Source organism: Poecilia reticulata, chromosome 23 (genome assembly GCF_904066995.2).
Source record: "Poecilia reticulata chromosome 23, P_reticulata-male-v2, whole genome shotgun sequence".
Lineage (NCBI taxonomy): Eukaryota > Metazoa > Chordata > Actinopteri > Cyprinodontiformes > Poeciliidae > Poecilia > Poecilia reticulata.
Window position 1 is genome coordinate 6,346,900 of NC_088852.1, and position 26,430 is coordinate 6,373,329.

The following is a 26,430-nucleotide window of genomic DNA, read 5'->3' on the forward strand; positions in this document are numbered from 1 at the left end:
CAGCAGGACGTCATCCCTGTGGGTTTTCTGTCCCTCAGTGTCCCTTAAGGACGAGGTTTATGAGCCTCTAGGAGGTCAGGAGGGTGCAGAAGGAGAAGTAGGGCTTAGGGAGGCAGATGAAGGACTCCTAGATTGGAGCCCCTACACACAACCTCCACCCCAGTGCTGCTGGTGCCTAGAACCAGGTACCGCTGTGTGTGTATGTGTGGTTTTTGCGCACACCTGGGTGCGGTGATGCACACTCGTTGAAGAGCCCATCTGCGTTTGTTTAGCTTTTTTTTTCCTGCCTTATTTTTTATTTTCTGTCCCGTTTCGTCCGTTCTCTCCAGGGAAGATAAACACCTCGTCCTCCAGCGCCTCCTTCAGCCCTCCGCCTCCTCCGCCTCCAAAGACCCAGCTCATGTCCAGCTCCTTCGTCCTCAGGATGGCGGACTTCAGCATCTACCAGGTCACTCAACACACCCTAAAAAACAAAACAAACAACAAAAGTATCATTCAGCTTCCATTTCACAGTTATGAACTCTTTATGTTGGTAGCAGAAATTTAAGTTTCTTCTAGACAGAGGATTATGGCCACTGATAAATAAATGGTCAACTTCAAATAAATAACCTAATATCCTCTAAGTGTTTGTGAATTATGTTGTTTGTATATGAAAATAATCACATAACAGTTTCTTCCTTGTTACAGGATTTGTAAATCTGCACTTTATTCACACTGAATCCTGACCCACATGTTTGGTCGATTTGAGTTTTAAAATATTTATTTGCTTGATAATGCATAAACAATTTAAACGATTCTTATTCTGAGAAATTTTATACTCTTTTGTAGAAAAATGTGACACTTTTGTCTGTATTTGCTAGATTATTTGTAAAAATTGTATTTATATAGGTCTAATTTGCTTTAATTTCACCCACTGAAGAAAAGCGTCCCCTCAGCATCGTGCTGCCACTTTAATTTTGAACCTTCCACATTACAGTTAATGACACGTCAAATTTATTTATGCAGCACTTTTAAAAACAGATTTAAAGCTGCACCAAAGTGCTATACAAAAACTATAACACAATAGAATAAGTTGATGAAAAGAGAAAAAAATATACAATATAAATAAGTAATAATTAAACATCACAACTGAAAAGTTATGCTCTACTCTGTTACTCTGCTGCATAAAATCCCAGTAAAACATGTTTGTGTGGATGAAAAGTTATGCACTTTTCCATAAAATGTGGAAAAGTTGACGTGTAATAAACAGCTGAGGTCATACAGATATTTTCTCTAATGTTGACTTTTTTGGATTTGTCTTTTTTTTTTTTTCTTTTCCTCCAGGTGTCGACGGCAGACCAGCGGCGCTCCAGCCCAAAGACCATGATCTCCTGCAATAAGAAGTCGCTTTATCTTCCCCCGGAGATGCCGGCCGTCCATGTCGAGTTTACAGAATATTACTTTCCAGATGGAAAAGATTACCCCAGTAAGACTTTTACTCAAATAGTTTTTGTTTCTTTCTCCTTATGTGTAAATTTTACATAAAATTCAATCTCTTCCCCCTCCTGTTCCTACAGTCCCGTGTCCCAACCTGTACGCCCAGCTCAACGCCCTGCAGCTGGTTCTGGATCCCCGCAGCCTGGTGTGGATCAACCTCTTCGCTCTGGACCTGAGGCAGAGTCTGGAGCAGTTCATGCAGATCTACAAGCTCAACGACTCGCAGAAACCCGACGAACACGTCGACATCAAGGTGGACGGCCTCATGCTGAAAGTAAGCATTCGCTGCCCTGCAGACGTATTCAAACCTTTTCCCATTTTATGACAATGGTGATGGTCACAATGCCAGATCACTGTACATATTTAACAGAATGGTAAAAGTTAGTTTATCCAAGATATGTGAAACCATACGAATTGTTTTTTGAGCTGATTTTTTTGTTCCCTGTAATTTGCATGTATTCTTGTGTTAAAATGTGCAGATATTATGAGATTTTTTCTTTTTTCTGCTCCCTTTCAAGATTTTATTGAGTTGTATATGTTGTATATTTTCCTGTTATTTTTGTATAATTTCTTTGTTTTTAATGAAATTAATAGAAATCAAACACAAACCTCAGAGTTTTGCATTCAAGCTTGACGAGACAAGCTAGCATAAAGTAGCACATAAATGTTTGGTGGCAGGAAAATGATACTTGCCTTTAAAATGATTTAGAAATTTCATATAATTTGTTGAACCTTTTCTTCTGTCGTTGAATCGTAATACTTCTCATACTCCGATCAGGTGGATGTTCAGCGTTAGTTCTTTTCTACTGCTGAAACAATTATTTTGATCAATCGCGATTAATCGATTTTTTGCAGTATGTTTATATTTTTCGCTTGAATACTACTTAACCTAGGGTTCTTTAAGCAAATTGCCTTTTTTTGTGTAAATTAATCGATAACTAAATTAGCTGACGATTATTTAAAAAGTCGATTAATCGTTTCAGACCTTTTTAAAGTCATGTAAAATGTTTTCTTTGATGTTTTAGTTGGTGGTTCCCACGGAGCCAGACGCCTCCTACGCGGCGGACTTGCCTCGCTCCGTCTCCATCCAAACATCAGAGATGGTCGCCACCAACACCCGGCATCCCCCCAACTGCACCCGCTCCCACCTGGAGGCCCTCCTGCAGGCCTTCGAAGGGGAACCCTTCTTCTCTCCGTCTTTCTCCACTTTCCCACGCTCGCCCTCCTCCCTGCCCGTCCTCCACCCCGTCTTCCAGCGGCACGCTCACGAGCAGGACACCAAGCTGCAGCACGTCCACCGGGGGCTGGTGGAGCCCACCATGGGTGCGGACGCCCTCAAAATGCCTGCGGCCGCCGACTTCTGGGCGCTGCACTTCGCCCAGTTCTGGGTGGACTACGAAGGCAGCCGTGGGGGCAAAGGGCGGCCGCAGCCCTTCGTGGACTCGTTCCCTCTCACGGTGTGGGCGTGCCAGCCCACCAAGCTCGTCCAGCACCAGGAGAAGCTGAAGGACTCGGCAGGAACCGGGCTGTCCAGGAGCTCGTCAGCAGAGGCAGTGGCGCGTTTGCAGCGGAAGCGAATGCTGAAGGAGTACTACAGCGCAGACAGCGCGCCAGCATCAACACAAAGCAACGGGCTGCATAAACCTCACTCACTGGACAGCCTCCCCAACTCACGCTTGTCATTGTCACCAAGTAAAGATGCAGACGTCCATCTGTTGGTGCATGTGCAGAAGCCACTAAGCGCTCAGGTACGTTTGTGTTTTTATTTAGAAAGATGTGGTAGTTTTGTGAGAGACGATCCATTTAAAATAGATTGTACTGATTGGTTTATTCATTTTTTGGATTCATGCACTTCTTGGGTTTCCATAGTTCAGATATCAGCAAATCTTGTATAACAAGGTTCTATTTATTTGAACTTTGAACTCAGGTCAACTCTGTGATTGAATATTAGGGCCAAGCTATGAGTTTTAATCTTTTAATTCACGAGAGTTGAGTTGTAAGACAGTAATGTGAGGATAAAGGGTTAAAATTACCAGAATAAAGTCGTCATAACAGGAGAAAAATTTGGATGCTCAAGAAAATGAGCTGCTCACATCACATCTTATTACTCTATACCAGTGGTTCTTAACCCTTTTTGAGGTACCGAACCCACCAGTTTCATATGCGCATTCACTGAACCCTTCTGTAGTGATAAATAAAATATGATTTGCCACAGTTTCAACAGGTTGGCCATCGAGAGAAACTGGAACCGCTTTAAGGTCTTATTTAGATCATTTAATTAGCTCTACATTCTTAAAAGAATGAAAAATTAATAATAAATAATGAAGACTTTGTGGTATTCTGATTTAGTGAATTATATTAGTGTGTTACCACCCCCATGGCACTAGAGGCAGTAGCAACCCCGAAAAGATGCGACTAAGGAGCAGATTTAGAAGTACACCGAAAGCTACAGAATTTGGTAAAAAACTGTGAGCTTTGCTGAAGTTATTAAAGACACAAGTTCAAATCCATGCTGAGAGTGGAGCTCCTTCAATCAGGGCTCCTCCGCAGCTCTGATTGGCCAAGGAATGTAACGTGATCCTCTGCATTAAGTGATGGCAAAGTGGCGCGTCATCACGACTTTACACAAGTGTGTCTTTACCTCCGCGGCAGAGGCTCCGCCGAACCCCTGAGACCGACTCATCGAACCCCTGGGGTTCGATCGAACCCAGGTTAAGAAACACTGGTCTAGAACCTTTTTTTTAATTAAAACAACTTTTTTCTTGTAAATTTTAAATAAAATTGTGTATTTTTTTGCTAATGTTATGGCTATATTCTCATAATTAAGCAGAATTACACCCTACTGTCCAACTCAGAGAATGGATGGTTGAAATTAAAGTAACTTTTTGAAGATTTTTTTCTATCGTTTGTAATTTATTTTTAAAAAATAAAAATGAAAAAAGGATCTGGTATGAAAAAATTTGGGATGTAATTTTTCTGCCTCGGCATTGAGACAGGTTCATGACGACAAAGTACCAAGAACATTTAAATTTTTAAGAGAAAAAATGGAATAGAAAGTAAAAGTGAGTTGATTTATTACATATTTTGTATCGTTGTCTGCCATTTTGCTAGTAGCTAATGATGTTTGAGGGGACGTGGAAAATTATTATTTAGCAAATAAGTTTAACATGTCACAATCTTTGCTTTTACTCAAATCTGTGTTTCAGGTGAGCCATCGGCAGTACGTGTTCCTGATGCACCTCCTGCGCAGCCTGAAAACCCTGCAGCAAACGCTGCAGCAGGATCTGGAGAGCATGACCTCCAAGAGAGAGCGCAAAGATGCGACACACTGTCCCGCCGACCACAAACCCTTCACCTTCTGCCTGGGCCTCCTGCTGAAGAGCGCCGAGGTGTCGCTCCTCATGAAGCCCATTCCCCTACCTGAGGGTTCAGGATCTCCTACTGGGTCAGAGCTCTCCCCCTCGGAGAGCAGAGGGACGCTCGAACCGGCAGGTGACGTGGCGGAGGGGACAGCGAGGGTCAACGAGGAGCCGGGGTCTGACGACGGAGGAGCAGCCAAGCAGCCTTGCACTGTAGACCAGCTGCTATGTGGCGAAGGTCCAGAAGGTGGCGCCACTCTGGGTGCTACCCCGTTAATTCCCTCCTCGGCTTGTGAGGAGAGGACTCCGGCGAAGAACCCGGACAAGGGGGCTTCAGAGGCAGTGGGGGAGGGCGTGGTGGATGGGTTGGGAACCGGGGATGAAGCGGGTTCTGGGCTGGACCCGAAACCCGCTTTCACCGACCCGCTTTCTGACTTTAGTGACAAAGAGAAAGCTGCAGCTGCAAAGATGCCTCAGTCAATTTCCAGGTATGATTTTCTTCGTGTCACGTGGCAGATGCAGACTTTAATCATGCAAAATGATTCTTTTTTGCATGAAAAAGAATAATTTTTCATGCAAAAAATGACTCATGCTTTCAGCTGAAAGACTCACGCTGATTTATTTTGATTTTTAGGGTCACGATTCGATTCAGAAATTATTTTTAATTCAGAAACGGCATAGGGATTCTGTTTAAAACAATTCTGTATGAAATTTCTTCAATTTACATTTTTCTTAAATAAAATAAAGTCAAATAATTATTCATAATGCATATAGGCAGGACGTCTTTCTACGGTAAAGTGATATGCAGAATATTCACAAATAGGCAAAGACTTGCCACTTAAATACATCTTAATATTTATTTTTGAGCATTTTTCAATCAATTCAAAATCAGGATTTACAGAATATTTTCCTCACTGTTTATTTTGTTTAAAATCTAAAAAAGTGAGTCTATTCAGGAATGAAAATACCCTGTTTTTTAAAAATATTTTGGTTCTAATCCATGTTTAAGTCGTATGAAATATGACAGATTATGGCCACTCCAAAATAATGGGTCACATTATCAACAGAATTATAATTTCTTGCAGCAGATTTTAAGAAATATCTGTGTCTGTAGTTGTCATTTTAATCTTAACAGCAGCTTTTTACACACCGAGTAATGAGGGAAATTAAATACAACAAGCAGATTAATTTCTGTCCTCATAAAATCTGACTTTCTTCTCTCCTGTGGTGTTTCTGAGATCCGCTCTGATCCAATCTCTTCCTGAACACAAGAGCTTTCTGTCTAAACTTCCACTGTCAGTCATTTCAAGTTTCAACCTCATTCATTGTCCATCATTTCTGAGCTCATTAACTCTTTTCTGCCTCTTGCCTTTCACTTTGACCGATGCGAGGTGTGTGTGTGTGTTTTCTCTCTACTAAGGAAAGGAAGTTTGTCTGTGGTTTCTGATCTCCTCAGCTCCTCAAACTCCAGCAGATCCACCTCCCTTTATTCCATGTCTAACATGTAAGGCTCTGGATCTGTGACTAGATATGGTAAAGAGCTGACTTCACACCTGCAGCGTGACGTGTGTGTGTGTGTGTGTGTGAATGTGTGTAGTATCTAAAGCGCTTCCTGATTTTTATCTCTACATCAGTGCGCACAGACCTTAAATTTCTTGAGTCGGGTCTATTTTTTGGTCTAGTTTCTTGTCCAAATATCTTAGTTCACTTGAAATGAGACAAAACTGACTTACAAGTAACTTATCATCAAGATACAGGAGCTTCCTTTAAGTAAATTATTCCTTAATATTGGTGAAAAAGTATTAGTTACAAGTGAATTTACTGTTTTTTTTATTGATGTTAAGGAATTATTTACTTGAAGCAAACTCATGTCTTGGTGAAAAATTATTTTTAAGTTGGTTTTCTCGTATTTCAAGTGCAAGACAAATTTACTTAGTATAACTTTTAGTTTTTTCAGTGTAGATGGCTGGACTGTATGATGCGTTATGTTTTCTTACTGCTTTTCCTCGTCTGTTTTAAACTGAAAGCACCACTAGCTGCGTCTCCATTGACCATAAAATTGCACAAATTGGAATTACAAAGATAAATTTGCTTAATGGAAACATAACGGTTGTGGAAAAAAAAATCTCATAATTTTTATTACATTTTTGCAGTAGGATTAGGTGGTTTTTCAGCTGTATCAAAATGAGTGTATTTCACAATAGAAACACTTTTTTTGTGTCACTCGAGTCACATGATCAACAAATATGTTACTTCTGGAGGAATCGACGAAGGAGGAAAATGGCTGACATTTTCCAAATAACTCATGTGAACAAACTTATTCATGTGTGATTTTAATTACATTTCTTATTCAATCAAAACACAGAAATTGTGAAAGTTTTTCGTACATTTGTAATGGAAACGCATCTAGTGTGGCTTTGGTTCAATGGAATCAGAACCTACCAGGCTGTGGGACATTAATGCAGTTTTCTAACTAAAGTTAATTGTAAATAAATGAGGAAATATCTTTCATCAGACTACATGCTCATGTTGTGATCTATAAATTCTAACATCTGCATTAAAATCATATTATGCTGAACATATTTGTTAGATGTACAGCATAATATGATTGTACATTTTACCTTGTTGTATTTCGCAGTTGAACCAAACTGAATATATGATTGATTTACATCTAGTCAACTCTGGCATTTCATCCTTAATCTCTGTAATTAAATAAAACCCAGAGTATTCCTGCAGATTGTAAAGGAATTGTGATGTATGGAGAATGTGTAAGCTGATGGACAGAAGATGCTCTGCAGTAGCGCTGTGACTAGAAGGGCGGTGTGAAAAGGGGAAAGAACGCGAACATGCCGCGCCGCCGCTGTGAAGTCAGCATCAAGTGTGTGTGTGTGTGTGTGTGTGTGTGTGTGTGTGTGTGTGTGTGTGTGTGTGTGCGCGTGACGGTGTCCTTGTTCTCGTAATGGTCTCATGAATAAAATCTGTGCAAATGTTTGTGGATCCCCCAGTGGGCATGCATTTGCATGTGTGCACGACATCCTGTTCTTATTGTCTCTCTTATAATTTTCTTTTATAATTATTTTTCTTTTCTACTGTTTTGATGTTGAAACAAGAAGCTTTGTGTCGTCTTTGTCCTTTTCTAGCCTTGTGTTCTCTGATTTAGTTCTGGTTTTATTTCCGATCGTTTGTAGCCATTAATAGAGCAGACATGACCTTAAACAACCCCACACAGAGGAGATGATGCACATTTAATTCACGGCTGCCTCACTGAGCTCTGGGAGCCTCCAATCTCATTTGTCAGTATTATAAAATGCATATTAGACCCAATAAAATTTTAAAATTTTACCTATTTTTGTTAATAGATGTCTAATTTGATCTAAATTTAGTCGTTCCCAGAGAGTGTTGGGATTCAGAATTCGTTTTCTAATGCTTTTTGCGTCACTTCTTCTTATGCATGTGTGTTTTATTTTTGTAGCGGTCGTTTGATGCGCGATCGCTCCCAGTCCAGTTTCTCTGTGTCCTATAAGAACATGAAGAAGAGCCCGTCCCTCCAGTCTCTGGACAACATCTCCATAGACAGCTACTTGATGGAAGACGGAGACACGTACAGCTTAACGGAGAGAGGTGGACTCAGTTACATCCTCTGTATAAAAACACAAATGCTTTTTTTCTTCCTTTTTTAACCTTAATGACGGAAAAAAAACGTTTTGTGTCACTTAAGGTTACCAAAATGATCTTTCTTGCTAAACACCAAAATATTGAGGCCCAAATAAAGATATCAATATAATATTACAGTTTATAAAACCTTAATTTCTTGTTTTATTACATAAAATTGTAACTATTTGGCTATAATCTCAGTTTTTGCATTTGGAGGACAGATGTGATGCGTTATAGGCCACTTTTAGAATGAAAAGAGGAAATTATAGCGTCCTGAAATATTTAATAATAAAACTGAAATAATAAAACTACCTGACCTAAAATAGGAAACGGGATTGTTTTGCTTCTGACTTAAAAAAAAATGTATAAGTAAATATGCAGTTTCAACTCTACAGTGCAAAACTTTTCATTCCTTTTGACATTTTTTACATTTTGTCACGTTAGAATCACCAACTTTGATTAATTTTGCCTGCATAATTTTTATGGTTGTGTTCCAGCAAAATTTCATGACAATAAATTTTGCTAGATGATGAATTGTTCCATCAGTTAAATTTACCAAAAATAATAACGTGGAAATAAAAAAAACACAAACGGATTAGTAAAATGAACTCTAATGTCTCTGTAAATAGCTCATTTCAATTGATTATGCTATTAATTGATTATTGCGACAGGCTGAGTTGTATTGTGAAGAAACGTTCATTTAGGAAGTTGGCGTCCGTAGCTAACTTTAATAAACTACATTGTACATTTTGCATCTCATCTTTTGCACAAATCAGGAGAAACGGTACAGATGTACTTGCAAGATGCTCGACACTAACAGCAGGGGGCAGCGTTGTGCTTATTTTCAGTTGAGCAGCTTCCCAAGAAACCATAAAAGTCATATTTTTCTTTTCCTTTTCTTCACAGACGATGTGTCCATCTCCGGCTTCAAGGACGCCATCAGCGAGCAGAGCGTCCCGGAGAGCGCCGCCGAGGCGGTGACTGTCCAGGACAAGAACGGGACCGCGTCCCCCGACAGCGTCAGCGCCGCCTCCCAGAGCATCGACGAGCCCGCCAAAGACATGGTGAGAGGCCCAGGAAGTCTTTGACTCAGAAGAAGTCAAAACACCAAGAGATGGTGACGCTGACTGTCCTCCTCCAGGTGTCGGTGCTGGTGCTGAAGGTCCAGACGTTGTGTGTGGGCATGGAGGCGGTGGGCGAGAGCTCAGCCGTGACCCTAGAGGTCGGTCGGGTCACTCCCAACCAGCTGGGCAACATTGGCCTCAGAGAGTACCTCAGCAACCGCAGCCTCGGTAAGAAACAACCATCGATGCGATCTGTTACGGTTCCTGCATGTTTTCCACGTTGCACCCACATTTCACAGCTTTCCATAATTTATCTGTAATATTATTTTGTCTTGTTTCATGTGGAACTTGTTAAAATTATAGCTAAACTTGGCGTGTGGGAGAGGTTGTTGAACACACATTTAGAGCTCCTGTTGGTGGTTTTTTTTTTTACTCCAGACCAATTATGAGACAGTCGTGAGACGGAAAGAGAAATGAGTAACTTTTATCCAAGAGCAGGGAGCTGCAGGACGTTACTGGAAAGGTTAAAATGCTTTTTTTTTTTAAAGAAAAACAAAAGGAGGTCCTGAACTATAAAGGTTTTAAATTAGCATTCATTATCATCTAGGCTAAGGGAAGTATGGGAGATTTTTATCCATTAAGCTGAAAACACGGTTTTAAAGAAGTTTCTTAAAGAAGCAGATTATATTTTAAATATTTAAATTATTTTAACATTTTAGGCACTATAATTTTATTTTGACTTAGAAGCACAGAACCTGGGAATATGTCCAAACCTATTCAAAATTAATTCATTTTATATCAGCTTTAAGGTTTCAGAAAAGCCAAATTGATCATTTTATTTTCAATTTTTCTGAATTTCCACAAATAGTTTCACAAATTGAGATTAGAGATTATATTTTAAACTCAGGACTGATCGACGTTAGGTCAGATACCAGAAACCAACAATGGATTGTAATTGTTTTGGAGGAAATAAGTATTGAAATAAATTTTTTTGTTTTACTCGAATGGAGAATCTTCAGAATAAATAAAAAGAAAAAATAAATAAAAAGTCGCCGCGCCCACCCAAACGGAGCAAAAATAAGGGTAAAACGTTCAAACTTTGCATAAAATTATTGTTTTTAAAGATGTACATAACGTGGCTTATCACAGTTTTAGATTTTATTGAATAAACTAACATCACATTACATAAATGTCTAAAGTATTAAAATTATTAGACAGTTTAGGAAAATATATATAGTTACGCTGATGATACTCGGCTATATTTATCCAAAAAGCCTGACCAATCCAATCTAACTAGATTGCAGTTAATAATTACACTGCATTAAAATGAACTGGGTCCGAATGTAATGATATGATTGGATTAAATTGGATTGTGAGCAACTTGTTCAGGTGAGATTAGAAATAAAATCAGAAATGCTTAAAAACTAGACGACAGATTAGTCTGTTGTGTTCGGTTCCACAGGTTTTCCACTCTAACCCTCCCACCCTTGCTTCTGTCTTTATGTACCTCCCATAACCTCCCCACAGGTATGGTGTGTTCAGTACCAATACCTGCTCAGAGCAGCCAAGGTAACCGCTGGGTGTTCACTCACCATGTCAGTCCTAACATGCATGCTTGGCTCGGTGCATTTGTGCCTGTGCTTAACATGTTTGCACACATGAAGCGTGTGTGTTTGCCCGTTTTCTAGCAGCAAGCAGGGAACACTTGAGAGTGTGTGTGCGTGTGTGTGCGTGTGTGTGCGCGTGTGTGTGCGTGTGTGTGTGTGTGTGTGTGGCACTTAATGAAGGCTAGATTTGTCTGTAATGGACTGAGTGGTCCCATTATTTGCAACATTAGGCCCCCCAGTCTTTAAACACGCCAGATTTAAATTAACTTCTGGTTTTCGCGTGGACAGATTTAACCCCTAATCCTCCCGTTCTCTTCTCCGTCTAATTCTCTCCATCCTCCTCTTCCTCTCTCTCCACTGCAGCAGACTTTGCAGTTTCAGTCCAGTGATTCAGGCAATGAGAGAGATGCCAGCTTTACCCCCCTGCCACCTATTTCTATCTCCCATCCTCCCTCTTTCCCTCCAATTTTACTCTCCCTCAAGCTCACACTCCATCTTCCTCCTAATCCTGTCGCTCACCCCTCCGTCTCCACCTTTCCTTTTCTTCTCCAGGCCATCTTTTCGCTCTCCTCTCTGTCTTATCTCACTCATTCAGTCCTTCTGAATAGCTTCTGGCTTTTTCTCGTTTTGCATTTTCCACCTTTTTTGTTTTTTACTTTTTCCCCAACTGTAGCTTCTCAGAACAGAGAGAAAATGCCACTTTATGTAGGAAAAGCTGACAGCTCTGCGTTTTTGTGCAGATCTGTGTTTCCTCTCCATTTTAACCCTCCATATGTTCTCAGAGCTTTTTAAATGGAATCAATATGTTCATTTCCATGACTTGCTGAATGCTGTTTTGTGACTTGTGATGTGTCAACTTCAGCTTTTATCGCCTCATTTTCTCACCCTTTTCAGAAATTAGATTGTTCATACATGAATAGGTAAAGCAGGAATTTTATTTGAACAGCTAAAGTCAGGAAACATAATTAAACATGACTGTCAGCTGGAGCCTGTGGGACGGTAAAAAGCCTCTTTCACTTCTTTCTAAGGGAATCTCTGCCTTTTGTCTCCAACTCCTCCTTATGATCTGCTGCTTCCTCCTTTACAGTCGCTTCACGTCTCACTGAAAGCTGCTTTTAAACCTGACATCAAAATACTCCACACATCTGCTTTTGAAACTATTTACCTGGAAGAAACAATCTTAAATTTCTTGGAAACAGCCGCTTAAAGTTCATGAGGTTATTTGACGAAATAAAAAAACGTTAGCAAAGATTAAAGAGATGTAGAACGGGGAAGATATTGACTGCTCATACCATCTCAACAGATCCCACAAAGTGTTACAATACAGGAAATGACTAAATAAGTAACATTTAAATTTCACCAACTGCTCACCACTAAAGTAAAAAAGAAGTAACTTATAGAACCATCAACATATTTAATTTAACTTTTATTTCATAGGCAATATTTTAAAAAATGTGTTGGAATTCTACACATTATACATTTTATGTTTATATTTGCTGATATTTAACATTTTATATGACAGTAAATTGTCAGCAAATAAGAAATTTCCCCTTTGGGATCAATAAAATATATTCCAAAATTTTATTTTTATTTATTTTTGTGTCACACATGGACTTAAAATAAAATATTAAAATTATGTTCAGTTTTAATGTGGACCTTATAAAAACTTAAAAATAAACTTTATATTATATATCCATTTAATACAAAGTACATTCTTATATGTATATTACTCAGTAATTAAAATATTTGAACAACTAGTAATTATCTCTTAAAATATCATTAATAGGTTACATTTTTGTAATTTAACCTATTTAAAATACTATAGGTTGGTTAAACTTATTATAAATAAAGTTAAATAAACCTTTATAAAACCTAATACCTTTTTTATTTAAAGATATTATAGGTTAATTTAATAGCTTAAATACTTTTTTTTTTTTTTTCTGGTTTCGGGCACAAACTTTTCTCTTGACCGTTGGTCCTGGCACCTTGCTGCCAGTCCATTGTCCTCAAGTGCCGCTGTCTCCCAAGTGTGGATTTCAGCTTTGGTGATATTTTACCAGCTGAACCGTCTCCAATGGCCATCAGCTTAACCGAGCTGCATTTTTATTCAAACTTCAGCAGTTTTCTGGTTGTTCTGCTAAGGTAGTGACATCAATTTGTGACATCACACAATTTGATGTCTACCAACACAAAAAGCTGCACTCTTGAATTCTACCGTCATAACCATTGCAGAAGCTGGAGAGCTAGTAGTAGGATTGTATGGTAAGAGATCAAGAACGATTTGTACGGACAGAATCGATGATGAGTAAGAGCAAGAAGACGATGTCCTCTGATTGGCAGATGTTGGCAAGAGACAGAAGCTCCTTAACATCTTGGAAGACGTCGGCAGGATGTCCATTGAAAGACCATCACTGATTAAAACAAACGAGGAGCTAAAATTTCAAGTTATGAACTTAGAAAAATCAGCACTTGAAAAAGATAAACTGATTCGGAAGAAAGACAAAGAATTAAAAAGGCTGATCGACGTAAACACAACTTTTAAAGAAGATAACGCCACATTGGAGCAGATAAAAACTGCCGTGGAGAAGAGAAGCACCAACTATGACATGGAAATCACAGCCCTGAAGCAGAAATTCAGGGCCCTAGAGCAGAAGAAGCTGAAGCTGAAAACCAACCCTCTGGAGGAGAAAAACACCTTCGAGCAGGTAAGCTGCCTCTTGGAGAGGAGAAATACAGTAGATGTGAAAGAAAACTCTGACTTGAGGCAGAAAAGCAAGGCTCTGGAAAAAAAAAAGACTGTCTTGGAGAAAACAAACACTGCTCTGGAGGAGAAAAACGGCACCCTGGAGCAGGAAAACTCCACCCTGGAGAAGGAAAATGCCATCCTGGAGGAGAAAAACCTCTGTCTTCCAACAGGCATACTACCTGTTGGAGGAGGAAAACGCCAACTTGGAGCTTGAGGTGGAACAGATGAAAAAAAGGCGGAGGGAATTAATGGTACAGCAAAATCAGCAACCATCTCAAAAGGAAACCCACAAAGACGGCATGTCTGTTTCAGACCAGCCACAGAAGAAGCCACAACGATTCAGACATGTGATCAGAGGCTGCTACGATACATTTCTGAAAATGTACGATTTCTGAAAATCGTACATTTTGTTCATAGCAAGTCCTGTCCAACCTCCATGGCGAGTCCTGTTGGTTTCTGGGCTGACCTCTAGGGTTGATGGCGAGTCCTGTTGGTTTCAGAGCTGACCTCTAGGGTTGATAGTGAGTCCTGTTGGTTTCTGGGCTGACCTCTAGGGTTGATAGTGAGTCCTGTTGGTTTCTGGGCTGGCCTCTAGGGTTGATAGTGAGTCCTGTTGGTTTCTGGGCTGACCTCTAGGGTTGATAGTGAGTCCTGTTGGTTTCTGGGCTGACCTCTAGGGTTGATGGTGAGTCCTGTTGGTCTCCCGGCATGCTTCCATGGCTTGGTAGCGAGTCCTACGAGTCCTATGGATGTTCAAAGCCAGGGGCGGATCTAGAAAAATATTTATGGGGTGGCAAGAGGGGGGCAGGGATTTTTTTCAGGGGTGGTAGTGTGTATGTGTGATATATATATATATGTATATATATATGTATATATATGTATATATATATGTATATATATGTGTGTATATATATATATATATATATATATATATATATATATATATATATATATATATGTAATATTTAACTTGTTTCAAAATGGGGGCTGCACAGTGGCGCAGTTGGTAGAGCTGTTGCCTTGCAGCAAGAAGGTTCTGGGTTTGATTCCCAGCCCCGGTCTTTCTGCATGGAGTTTGCATGTTCTCCCTGTGCATGTGTGGGTTTTCTCCCGGTACTCCGGTTTCCTCCCACAGTCCAAAAACATGACTGTCAGGTTAATTGGCCTTTCCAAATTGTCCCTAGGTGTGTGTGTGTGTGCATGGTTTGTCCAGTGTGTCTCTGTGCTGCCCTGCGACAGACTGGCGACCTGTTCAGGGTGGAACATTAGCTCTGAACGTCAGCTGGAGATGGGCACCAGCACCTCCTGACCCCACTAAAGGAAAAGGGTGTAAAGAAAATGGATGGATGTTTCATACTCCTGCTAATTGATATGCATTACTGGACTGGACAGCGCCTATTGGTCGCTATGGGATTCCATTGTGTCCAGAAAACCATTTTATCCCAATACAGGACAAGGAGAAATCTGTCACAAAAATATTAGTAGTGCCATTTGTTATTAGATATATCTATTAAATACGTCTTAAAATAAAGATTAGAAAACTGATGTTTGATAAATTCTCCATGATACAAATCTATAAACAGTTTAGTTTCTGTTTGTTCTGTCAAGATACTAGAAGGGGCAAATTTCTATTTATATTGGTCAATTGTTTTATTTTAAATATGCTGTAGTAGCCACAGTTTGACAACTGTTATAAATATCACCACGTTTTGAGAACACAGGGGATTAGCTCAGTTTTGTTGCTTGTTTTTAGGAATTGCAGTGGCTGCAGTGCGACACAATAAAGGTACAATAAAGCTGATAAACAGGTGAAGAACCAAACTAGACAGAACCACTTCTGACAGCCAAACATCCAATAAAAGTTCCACCAAGCCACTAGTAGGGCGCTGGGGTCATGTTTCTAGACACAGGCAAAAGAAGGTTCAATGCCCAAGCTTATTGATTGTTCTTGGTGATTTATTTCCTCTTTCACCAAACAATTACAGAGATCAAACTTTCATTTGTTCTCATGCTACCACTCTTAAAAACCATCGGTCCCAAACCAAATGCCTGCTTGTCCTTCACCAGGCCCTTGCACTTATAGAAAGTGGACTGACCCACATTACTTCCTGTCTAAATTTAGAAAATAAAAAAAATAATAAAACAAAAATAATTAAAAAAAAATCAACCTACTAGAGTCCTGTTGGTCTCCTGGCTGACCTCTAGGGGTCATAGCGAGTCCTGATGGTCTCCCGGCCTGCTTCCATGGCTTTGGTAGCGAGTCCTGTTGGTCGCTGGGCTGACCTCTAGGGTTCATCGTGAGTCCTGTTGGTCTCCTGGCCTGCTTCCGTGGCTTGGTAGCGAGTCCTGTTGGTCTCCGGACTGACCTCTAGGGTTGATAGCGAGTCCTGTTGGTCTCCGGGATGACCTCTAGGGTTCATCGTGAGTCCTGTTGGTCTCCTGGCCTGCTTCCGTGGCTTGGTAGCGAGACCTGTTGGTCTCCGGGCTGACCTCTAGGGTTGATGGCGAGTCCTGTTGGTCTCCGGGCTGACCTCTAGGGTTGATGGCGAGTCCTGTTGGTCTCCGGGATGACCTCTAGGGTTGATGGCGATTCCTGTTGGTCTCCGACCTGACCTCTAGGGTTCATCGTGAGTCCTGTTGGTCTCCAGGCTGACCTCTAGGGTTCATCGTGAGTCCTGTTGGTCTCCCGGCCTGCTTCCGTGGTTTGGTAGCAAGTCCTGTCAGTCTCCCGGCCTGCCTCCAGGGATTCATAGCAAGTCCCGTCGGTCTCCAAGCTGACCTCCAGGGCTTCATAGAGAGTTCTGTTGTTCTCCCGACCTTCTTCCAGGGCTTCGTAACGAGTCCCGTTGGTCTCCTGTCCTGTTAATTAAGGTAAAGGCATTGTGCAGCAAGGGAGTTTATTAACATTAGCACAAACATTAGCATTTGCTGCATTAGCATTAGTCTTTTACCTAATGTTAGCTATTAGCAAATTTTCTTATTAATTACACATGTTTAGTATACTGAATGGAGCAAGTCAAATTAAAACAACATGTTAGTGATGTTGCACATGCCACTGCCAGCATTTAGGCTACTATTAGCATTTTGGCTAATTTTAGCTTATGCATTAATTTTAACATACTGAATGGTTCAGGTACAGCTTGGTGAACAGGCTACTGACTCACCACAGGTTATTGACTACATTGCAGCTTTCTTTAACATTAATGCTATTTTTTTTGCATTAGAACTATTGATTAAAAACCGACGGGCACACTTTGGCAGGCCCCGGTAAAACATTTTTTTTATTTAACCTATTAAATTGAATAGGTAGTTGTTTTTAAATGTAACCCATTAAATTTAATACATAAAATAAAATTTAAACAGTTATTTTTTTATTTAACCTATTAAAGAATTAGATGTATATATTTTTTTTTAATGTATATTTTTGTTAAGCTCTGAATAAAAAAAAAATCGTATGTATTTTTGTTTCTGTGTCAGTAAAGTGAGACGGATGCAGAGTAGAATAAAGTTTCAAAAGTTACATTTTACGCTCTGGAGTATTTTGAGGTCAGAGGTCAAATATGAAACGCCTCACATTCTGAGCGTGAGCCGCTGTGTTTTCTTCCACAGCGGGTGGAGAGACCCACTCCGACTCCAGCCGGGGTCTTTACAACCCGGAGGTCCGGGCTCGCCTGGAGAGCGGGCCGAGCGCTGCCGCTCACTCCCCGCTGGCGGAACGGAACGGGTTCCTGCAGCTGCATCTCCATGGTTACCAGGCCAGCTTCATGATGGCGTCTCTGCGCAACCTGGCGCTTTTCCTGGAGGGCGACCGCTCCACCGATGTGATGCCCATGGAGATCAGGATCAGGGACACACACATCAACTTAGAGGTGAGGACACATTTTAGTTTACTTTTGAAGGGTTACATTTACTCAATTGCAGTTACTTGATTAACTTTTTGGAAAAAAAAAAGTACTTTTAGGATAATTTTTACTACACTGAATGAAAAAACAAACATGTTTTAACCAAAAATTCAGACACACATCGGCAGTTTTTGTAAAATTTTCATACGTTTTTATTGAAGGAAACTGATTTGGAATCATTTTCTTTCTTGTCATTTTTGTCCTTAAAATACCAAAATTTACACTTGCCTTTACATTTTGGTTCGTCTGATGATGTAATTTTTAAATATTAAATGATTGATCATTTGATCAGTTTACTCTGTACTTGAGTTAACATTTTACGAAATACTTTTTTACTCTAATTTGAGTAACTTCTTGGACGGATACTTTTTACTTGAGTAGTTTTAGTATGACGTATTTCTACTCCTACTTGAGTAGAAATTTCTGAATTTTCTACCCACTGAGTGAAAAACAAACATGTTTTAGCCAAAAATTCATTAGACACAAAAAAAAACAACCTTTCTCAAGTTTTATCGAAAGAAACTGATTTGGAAAAAAAATATTTTGCCTGATTTTGTTATATTTTTACTCTTATTTGAGTCATTTCATGGATGGCTACTGTTTACCTTTACTTGAGTATAATTTGTTGGTACTCTGCCCACCTCTGGTTGTGTCATATAAAGTAATTTTTGATGTAACTTCCTGTCTACAGCAGGGAGACGACGCCTCTGACGATCCCGACGCAGAAACAAACACGCTACACGTGGACAGCCTCATCGTACGCAGAAATGACGACGGCTCTTTCTCTGTCGGAGGTAAACGCAGCGTCTACATCAAATCTCCCAACTCGCCCAGCTGTAATTAATTACAAACTCTGTTCTCCCTCGTTCTCGTCACAGTGGACGGCGCCGCAGACGCCAAACCCAAGAAAGCGCCGACGGACGGCGTGCTGAGTCCACTTCCTGAGGCGGGGAGCGGCGTCTGCAGGACAGCGAAGGCGACGCAGACTCAAACGCCGCCCAGCAGCCCCAGACCGACCGACAGGGAAAAGGTCAGACTCTTACCGATGAAATACTCTGGAGTTCAAAGGTTAAACTTTTACATTTAGTAACATTACAACTGCAAACTTTAATGTGTTTAATTGGAATTAGAACCAGAACCAAACATGGAGAAGCAGCATTCAGCTTCTACGCTCCACAAATCTGGAACAAACTTCCAGAAAACTGCAAAACAGCTGAAATCAAGGCTGAAAAGCCACCTATTTACAGCTACTTTTGAACCACAATAAATGGAACGTTGTCCAACATATTTGACGTATATTTACTTGATGATTTTCATGACACCATTTGACAAAGTTGAATGTTTATTGCTTGTTTTATAATTGGTTTCCATATTGTGTTATTATGATGTAAAGTACTTTGAACTGCCTTGTTGCTTAAATGTGCTATAAGCAAATAAGCTTGACTTGAATTTGTAGACAGCAGTTTTCAAGTCTTGCCACAATTTGACACTTCTATTTGCATCTGGACTTTGATTAGGCCACTCTAGCGCATGCTTTCTTTTGAAAGATTTCTTTACCTCTTGCTGGATGTTTAAGATTAGCTAAAGGATTAAAATCTTCAGGATTTGTACTTTCTTCCCATATTCTTCCCAACCACTCTGACTAGCTTCCTTGTTTCTGCTGAAGGAAAGCCCATACCATAATGCTGCCACCACCATGTTTTTTCTTAGGGTATTGCATGTTCAGAATAATGTTCAGTCTTTCATCTGCATATACGCCTAGATGTTCAATCTTGATCTTATACGACCACATTTTTCAGGGTTTGTTTTGCAAGATGTTAATACTTTGAACTTTCCTGGATTTTGCCACAAAATCTAGAGGATCACTTGTTTTTTGGCTTTTTTATTTTTTTTTTACACTGGGATCATGTCTCTGCTGTGCTTCCAGATGCTGCTGGAGGAGAACGAATGCCTGAAGGTGGAGCTGTCCAGAGCCAAGATGGCGCTGGCCGAGGCCCAGATGGAGAAAGACTCGCTGCTTCACCGCATGAAGAGCCTAAAGATGAACACCAGCTAGAACTGCCTCGTCAGTGACGAGCTCCAACTCTGGCTACAAGAAGAGGAGGGATTTTTTTTATTTCATTTTTTACTTTAACTGCACACTTCGTTGAGGGAGATAACCACGACTTGTGACTTTTGAAGAAGACTAAGAAATGTTTTGTTCTGTTGAACAAATGCAAAAAAAAAAGAAAAGAAGATATTCAGTTTTAAAGCTTGTGAAAAAGATGGTAGAAATCTATCATGTTTTTGGTGCCTACAGTAACTCATCCCTCACTACTTCTGTTATTAAAACCACCAGAGAAACTTGGAGATCTGAGAGAAAACTGAATGTCGCATCTTTAGAAGAATGTCAAAAAAAGCGAGAAAGAAAAAAAGGCGACTTACTTTGCACTGCGCTGAGTTTTCAGTGCGTTCAAATTCAGACTCTAATTGTACAAGAATGTGAACATGTATTTTCTATAGAACCTTGAAGGGTTTTGTAGGGTTTGCAGTTGAATGTGATTTTTTTTTTTTTTCGTGAGTCTCAGAACAAGCATTTTGTGAGGTGCGCAGGACAAACATCAGTTCACTTTACAGCTTTTTCAAATGCCTCAGAATTAGTTGTTGCCTCCACGTTTGTCCTATTTTTATATCTGTAAATATTCAATGCTGCACTTTTTAAAACTGAGGCACTGTAAAGACGGCGATCACAGCTGTGGGAGAACAATTGGAGCAAAGCGTGAAAAAAAACAGGCCACTTTGAAGCTGCCCCAGCTACATGTGTGTTTCTTTATGTAAAAACTTGGAGGAAAGTATTCCATGTATTTGAATGACTTTCATGGACAAGCAATGACAATATTTGCCGCTTTAGTCATCCCTGTGTGATAAATTGTGTTCATAACTAAAATCAACTTATTTTTCTAACAGCAGGAAAGTGAAGGTAGGTTTAGCTCTAATGTTTAACTGTGATAAATTTAATCTACATGTGCAAAACATCTACTCTAAAAAAAATCAATTTAAAGTCCTTGTTCCTCCAAATTAAAAACAAAAAAACTTTTAATCGATATTTTTGCTGCAATCGTTTTCTCCCCTACTTACTAGGAGGAAGTAAGCAAAAAAAAAAAAGTATTTTTTCTGTCAAAGCTGCTGAAATACTGATAGAAAATAAAGGATCTGTTTTGAACGTTTCATCTTTTTATGAAGTTAATGGTTTGAATTTACTTGCATTTAGTTAATTTTTACTCTATGATCCAACTTTTTTTTTAAATATACGTAGGTTCAATTTTTATTAGGTACAGTGGGTAAAATAAGTACTTTTTTATTGATGTGTACCTACGATAAAAATGACAAACTAATTTTCTCCATTGCATGTTGTAAATTTGTTGCCAACTGCTTATATTACAAAGCTATCCTAAAAAAAAGGACTAATTTTAAAGGATAGCTGATGCAATTTGTCTTGCATCAGACTTCCTGCCTAAACGGCATAATGTGCTTTACAAAAACAAGCCGCATAACTCTTTCTTTCATCTCCACCTTGGCCCAGTTTCATTGATTTCTGCTGCCTGATGCAGCAATCCCTCCCTGAACAATTAGTTGGAAAACCCATCTTGGATGCCAGATTGTTGTCAAAGCTTTTAGTTTGCTACAATTAATTTTATGCCCATTTTTAAAAGGCTTGGGGCTAGATTCCCCTCCCGATAGGTGAAAGATAATGTAGCTCAACAGTGGCAGCAACAACTTGAATGTGAAACTATTGTTCTAGTAAAGTCACAATCTAGCATTAGCGCTTCACCACAGCTAGCTGCAACACAACATTAGAAAATAAGCACTTTTATAACAGTGATGTGTGGTCAGGGGATTCACCTGTAATTCTTACAGATAAAATGAGAACATGCGAAGTGAAATGGATGCTAACGATGAGAGGAAATCGATTTGTCTTTTTGAATTTTCTTCAAGTTTTTTATTAGTAATATTTTTGCAATCAATCACCGAATTTACGCATTGCCTGTTGAAATTCATGAAAACAGTGCAGTGCTGTGCCTCACATCTAGGGGCGCTGTGTTACACAAAGTGGATGAACCAAGCAGTTGGCGCATGCTTATTGTAGTTCTCTTTTTATCGCCATTATACTACTTTCACATTGCATCCGGAAGTGGCCCGCATCCTTTTTTTGTGTGTATGTGAAGTATTCACACTTCCAAATAAGTGATCTCCAATGTGAACTTCAAACGACCTGAAAGTCGTTCGCATGCGCAGTAGAGGGCGTGCTCAGTGTTGGCGGTAGTAAACGTGGATGCTAATGGCGCTTATCTTACAATTCTGAAGTTAATGTCCGACCGGAGCCACCACATTAGCAACTTAATCTTCATTAAGGTCGCCATGGTTGTTTTGAACCTTATCAGGACGCAGAGCAGTGACATTTGTTGAGTATCAATGACGTTCAGGTCGGATGACTGCGGAAAAAAATCAGATTTGGGTCACTTCAGGCTGCAGTGTGAACGTAGGTTTGTTCAATTACACATGTTCTACATATGCTGACGTTCCTTTGCCTAATATATTTAATTAATATGAGTCAATGTTTGACATATTTGGTCTTTTTGACAGGTCATAAATGCGCAGTGAAAATGCGGAGGTTGAGGCAGAAAGTACCGCGCCACACCGATAGGGGTAATGCTGAGCCCCATAGGCACAATAGGCAACAGGTGCTCTTCTTTTACGCATTGAAAAGACTGAAAACAGTCGGGAAAATAGAGAAAATTCAGCTGGAATATAACCGTTCAAGCCCTTTCTACTCTTTTACTGCCACATTTTTAAAAACGAAAGAAAAATGGGACAGAAACAATGACGCTTTTTACAAGAGAATTAGATATTCGCGGAGAAGGACAAGAGCCTGGACGTCAAATGAAAATGAAGGTAAGCTCCTACACAATGTACAATTTTTATCTGAAAAGAGAAGTGAGCTAACGTAAACATTAAAGTTTTTTAAGAAATCAACTGTGACCTTTTCTTATTTATTGTTGAATTATATTTGATTAAAGCACAAGTAAAAGCTTTGAGCAGCTGAGGTCAAACTGCTTCTACACTGGATTTTAGATTTATATGAACCTCATTTCACTGCTTTATAATGATTTCATAGTCGGATCATGATCCAGTTTTGCATTTTTGCCATCCAGTAATAATAAGAAATCTTTTCCCTTTCATAATTTGGCACTTCCTGATAATTTGGAATTTTGGTAGTTTTAATATTTTGTTTTTGATGGCATTACAGAACAATAATTTTGAATTTGGAACCAAGTTTGTCTTCCTATCTAATGTTGCACATCAGTTTTTTGTACAAGATCCTTCATACTGATCCATAACTCCTTCGTACTTGCTTTGACAATATTTTAAACTAATCCTGTACTGAAATATGACTCCAATCAATTTCTCCCAGCAGGACGTTGCTTAGGTTGATCCTTCAAGAGGATTTTGGTCTGAGTTATGCTGTTGGGAAGCTCCACAGTATAATTCATTCTGCAGATTTCCATTTTCTTCACATTTAAAGCCCCTTAGAGGATTTTTGCAGCAGGTGTTTGACCTGTGGCTCACCTTCGTTTTATGATGGAGCATTTCTGAATTTATGCGCAGCAATGCAATAAAAAGAAGTAAACTCTGCATGTAAGAGCAGCCAGTGATCTGCTGCACGGGCTGCTTGGACTTAAATGGTTATGACATTTTACAGCTGCAGCGGAGCAGTGCATCATGGAAGGATGTTTAAAAGCTGTTCACATGTGTAAATGGAAAGCCGGGCTATTTTCAGCTGGAAACTTGTTTACATGCTGCAGCCTGAAGCTACGGAGATGATAGCCGAGGCATGGTGCATCACAGGAAAGGATGTACGCATGTTTGAGTTCTGTGTTAAAGAGAGAGGAGGGAGTACCGGGCGTGTCTGGACCAGCTGGATTGTGAAGAATACTGAGCTAGAGAGAGGAGACAGGTTGTGTCTTGGCAGCTTATTTTCCATTATTCCTGTTTTCTGATTTTTCATAGCTTATTTAGAAGATTATTTTACATTTATTTAACGTTTGAAAGTTTAAATGTTAAAAGGACTGAATAAAAGTTCTCTTTAGGGATTCACTGCAAGATTTCGAGGGATTCTGAGTGGAGAGCACTATAATTAGAAGTTGTTTTTTTATTTCTTCGAGAACAGAGGTTGTTGGAGAGTTTCACTTATTGAATTTTTTTTTTCCATATTTATTAAACTCACTATGTTGTGACAGTAAGACGAACAATCTGTGAAAAAAATCATCTGAAGAAATGCACCACTCCCATTCAAAACAATCAATCAGAGCCAGGGGGAGTGTCTTAGCGCCGTCAATCATATTTGTGTAGTTGCTGTTCATTGTTTTAATGACAGGAAAACTGTTTATTCGCCATCACTGATGGCTATGCTTACTAGCCTTAGCATTCCTGGGATGGTATATTGTGGTGAATGGGTCTCAGGCATACACGTGAGTGATTGACGGCACTAAGACCCTCCTCCTGCTTCTGATTGGCTGTTTCTGAGTGGCGTATTTCTGTAATTGGCTCTAGGAGAACGCACAGGAACTCGTTTTTTCTTCACAAATTATCCCTTATATTGTTGTGGCATTAATGGGTGATATTTCTTTGTTTCTACTGAGCAAGTAAATATTTTTCATTGTATAAACAAAATTGTATTTCTCTGCTCAGTGATGGCAGCCTGCGCTCTTTCTCCATGGTAATGAAAATGTTGGAAGTGTACGCTGCAGAGTTGTGGTCGTTTTCATTATTTCCTTTACTGCTTTTGGTTGTGACTCAGATATTAACCACAACATCATGACATGCTCTGACACAGCATTTTTGAAAGCAAAGTTACTACGTCTAGGAGGATTTAGTTTATTATATTTGGGCGTACGTACTGCAGCTGAACATAACCCGTCCTTTTAACGAATGGATTAACTTTACCATAGTCTCGTTTTTTCCATGTTTCCATCATCTACCGTAGCATAATCTGCATTAATTAGGTGGATTTGGTCGTTGGAAAAGGAATGGAATTGGTGAATAACACTTGAACGGTCCAGCAAGAGAGTGGGTGAACTGGAATGTGTTCAAGAAAGGTTGATCCTATGTCTACATTGGGAACTAAAGGCATAGAAGCACAAATTCATCGACTTCCTTTTGTGCAAACCTTAAAAACAAACATGAGCATATTTGGTTTACTTATTGCTCTGACTGACACAATAGAATCTCGTACTGCAAGTCTAAGCTTGACCGTCACCTTTCAGTGACTGGAATGACTGAAAACAAAGGAGCAGTGGTGGAGAAAGTACTCAAAAAATTTACTTAAGTAAAAGTACAAATATACAGTCAAAAATGTACTTAAGTAAAAGTCAAAGTACCACATTAACATTTTACTTAAGTAAAAGTAAAAAAGTCCTGGCTTTTAAAAATACTTAAGTATTAAAAGTAAAAGTACTTGCTGAATGCATTGCCTAATCGCTAATATCATTAAGTGTGCCGATCGTATTTAATTTTAATACATCATAAATGTGCCATTTTAATGAACACTACCACAGATTAAACATGTTCTTATTGTGTTTATTCTCTGTAACAGTTTAGACTTAGATATGTGATTCTATGAATCATAATTTCAGGGATGGAAACATTTTGTCTCCTGTCCTAACATAGCATGAACTTCATTAGTCACATTTATTTAGAAAGAAATCTAACTGAAAGGGGATGTAAAGAAGGTGCGGGCGGGGTGGAGGACATGCAACCAAGGAGCCATGTAGCAGAGTTGTAGTCAAGACCACCGAACCCGAGACCAAGACCAGCGCCCCGCGCTAAATGACACAATAACATTAAGTTTACCTATCAAAATTGGTTTTCAGATTGATCTGAAAGATCCACATTCCCATAAAAACACCTAGATATTTAATACTTAGAGCTGAAATGAATTTAGCCAGTATCAATTAAAACTCACTTCATTCTGTTTTGCTTTCATCACTGTGCTACAATCCGAAGAGGTCTCCTGCTATCCCTAGAAAAATAACGCCCTGGGCGGTTGCCCATATTGCATATGTCAGAAACCACAACTGAAAAATCGCAATTAACGGTAAATAAAGTTCAACTATGAACACTGTCCAACGGCGCAACAAGTAACTAAGGAGAATGAGCATCGTGACTGTTTTCATCCTCCCTCCCACTGCGATGTTTGCCACCATGACAGGAGACGAAATCAATCAATGAGCAATGAGCAAGCTCTGTGTTCATACGTTCAACTTTTACTTATTCAGCGATTAAATAAATAAATGTCTATATATATATATATATATAGACATTTATTTATTTAATCGCTGAATAAGTAAAAGTTGTATATATATATATATATATATATATATATAGCTACCGCAGTGTACACAAGAACAAAGAACGGCTCTCAGTGCTCAGGACTTAGTAAAGATCCGTCCAGAAGAATCGGATCGTTCCTGAATGTCATATCACTATATTGCAGACTTTGGTCACAGCGTTGTCCCATATGTGCGACACCTCAGTCAACACCTCCACACAGTAATTCAGCGAATGAGTGACAACTTTTTTCAT

General features: G+C 39.5%; 1 protein-coding gene across 4 annotated transcripts in view; it reads left to right on the forward strand.

The window, feature by feature from the left end:
- Window positions 1–21,015, forward strand: part of bltp3b (bridge-like lipid transfer protein family member 3B) — a 39,245-nt gene extending 18,230 nt beyond the window's left edge. Inside the window, exons 11-25 of one of the 4 annotated variants that reach the window (XM_081604079.1) lie at window positions 39–185; window positions 330–448; window positions 1,324–1,465; window positions 1,557–1,750; window positions 2,502–3,224; window positions 4,683–5,323; window positions 6,256–6,339; window positions 8,308–8,456; window positions 9,396–9,553; window positions 9,631–9,781; window positions 11,081–11,122; window positions 17,516–17,775; window positions 18,500–18,602; window positions 18,687–18,838; window positions 19,736–21,015. In XM_081604079.1, coding sequence (XP_081460205.1) covers window positions 39–185; window positions 330–448; window positions 1,324–1,465; window positions 1,557–1,750; window positions 2,502–3,224; window positions 4,683–5,323; window positions 6,256–6,339; window positions 8,308–8,456; window positions 9,396–9,553; window positions 9,631–9,781; window positions 11,081–11,122; window positions 17,516–17,775; window positions 18,500–18,602; window positions 18,687–18,838; window positions 19,736–19,864 — 3,194 coding nt within the window. In that variant the 3' untranslated portion in view covers window positions 19,865–21,015. The remainder of the gene's footprint in view (window positions 1–38; window positions 186–329; window positions 449–1,323; window positions 1,466–1,556; window positions 1,751–2,501; window positions 3,225–4,682; window positions 5,324–6,255; window positions 6,340–8,307; window positions 8,457–9,395; window positions 9,554–9,630; window positions 9,782–11,080; window positions 11,123–17,515; window positions 17,776–18,499; window positions 18,603–18,686; window positions 18,839–19,735) is intronic. The other 3 variants (XM_081604080.1, XM_081604081.1, XM_008400551.3) reach the window with 3 other exon arrangements.
- Window positions 21,016–26,430: the final 5,415 nt, after the last annotated feature.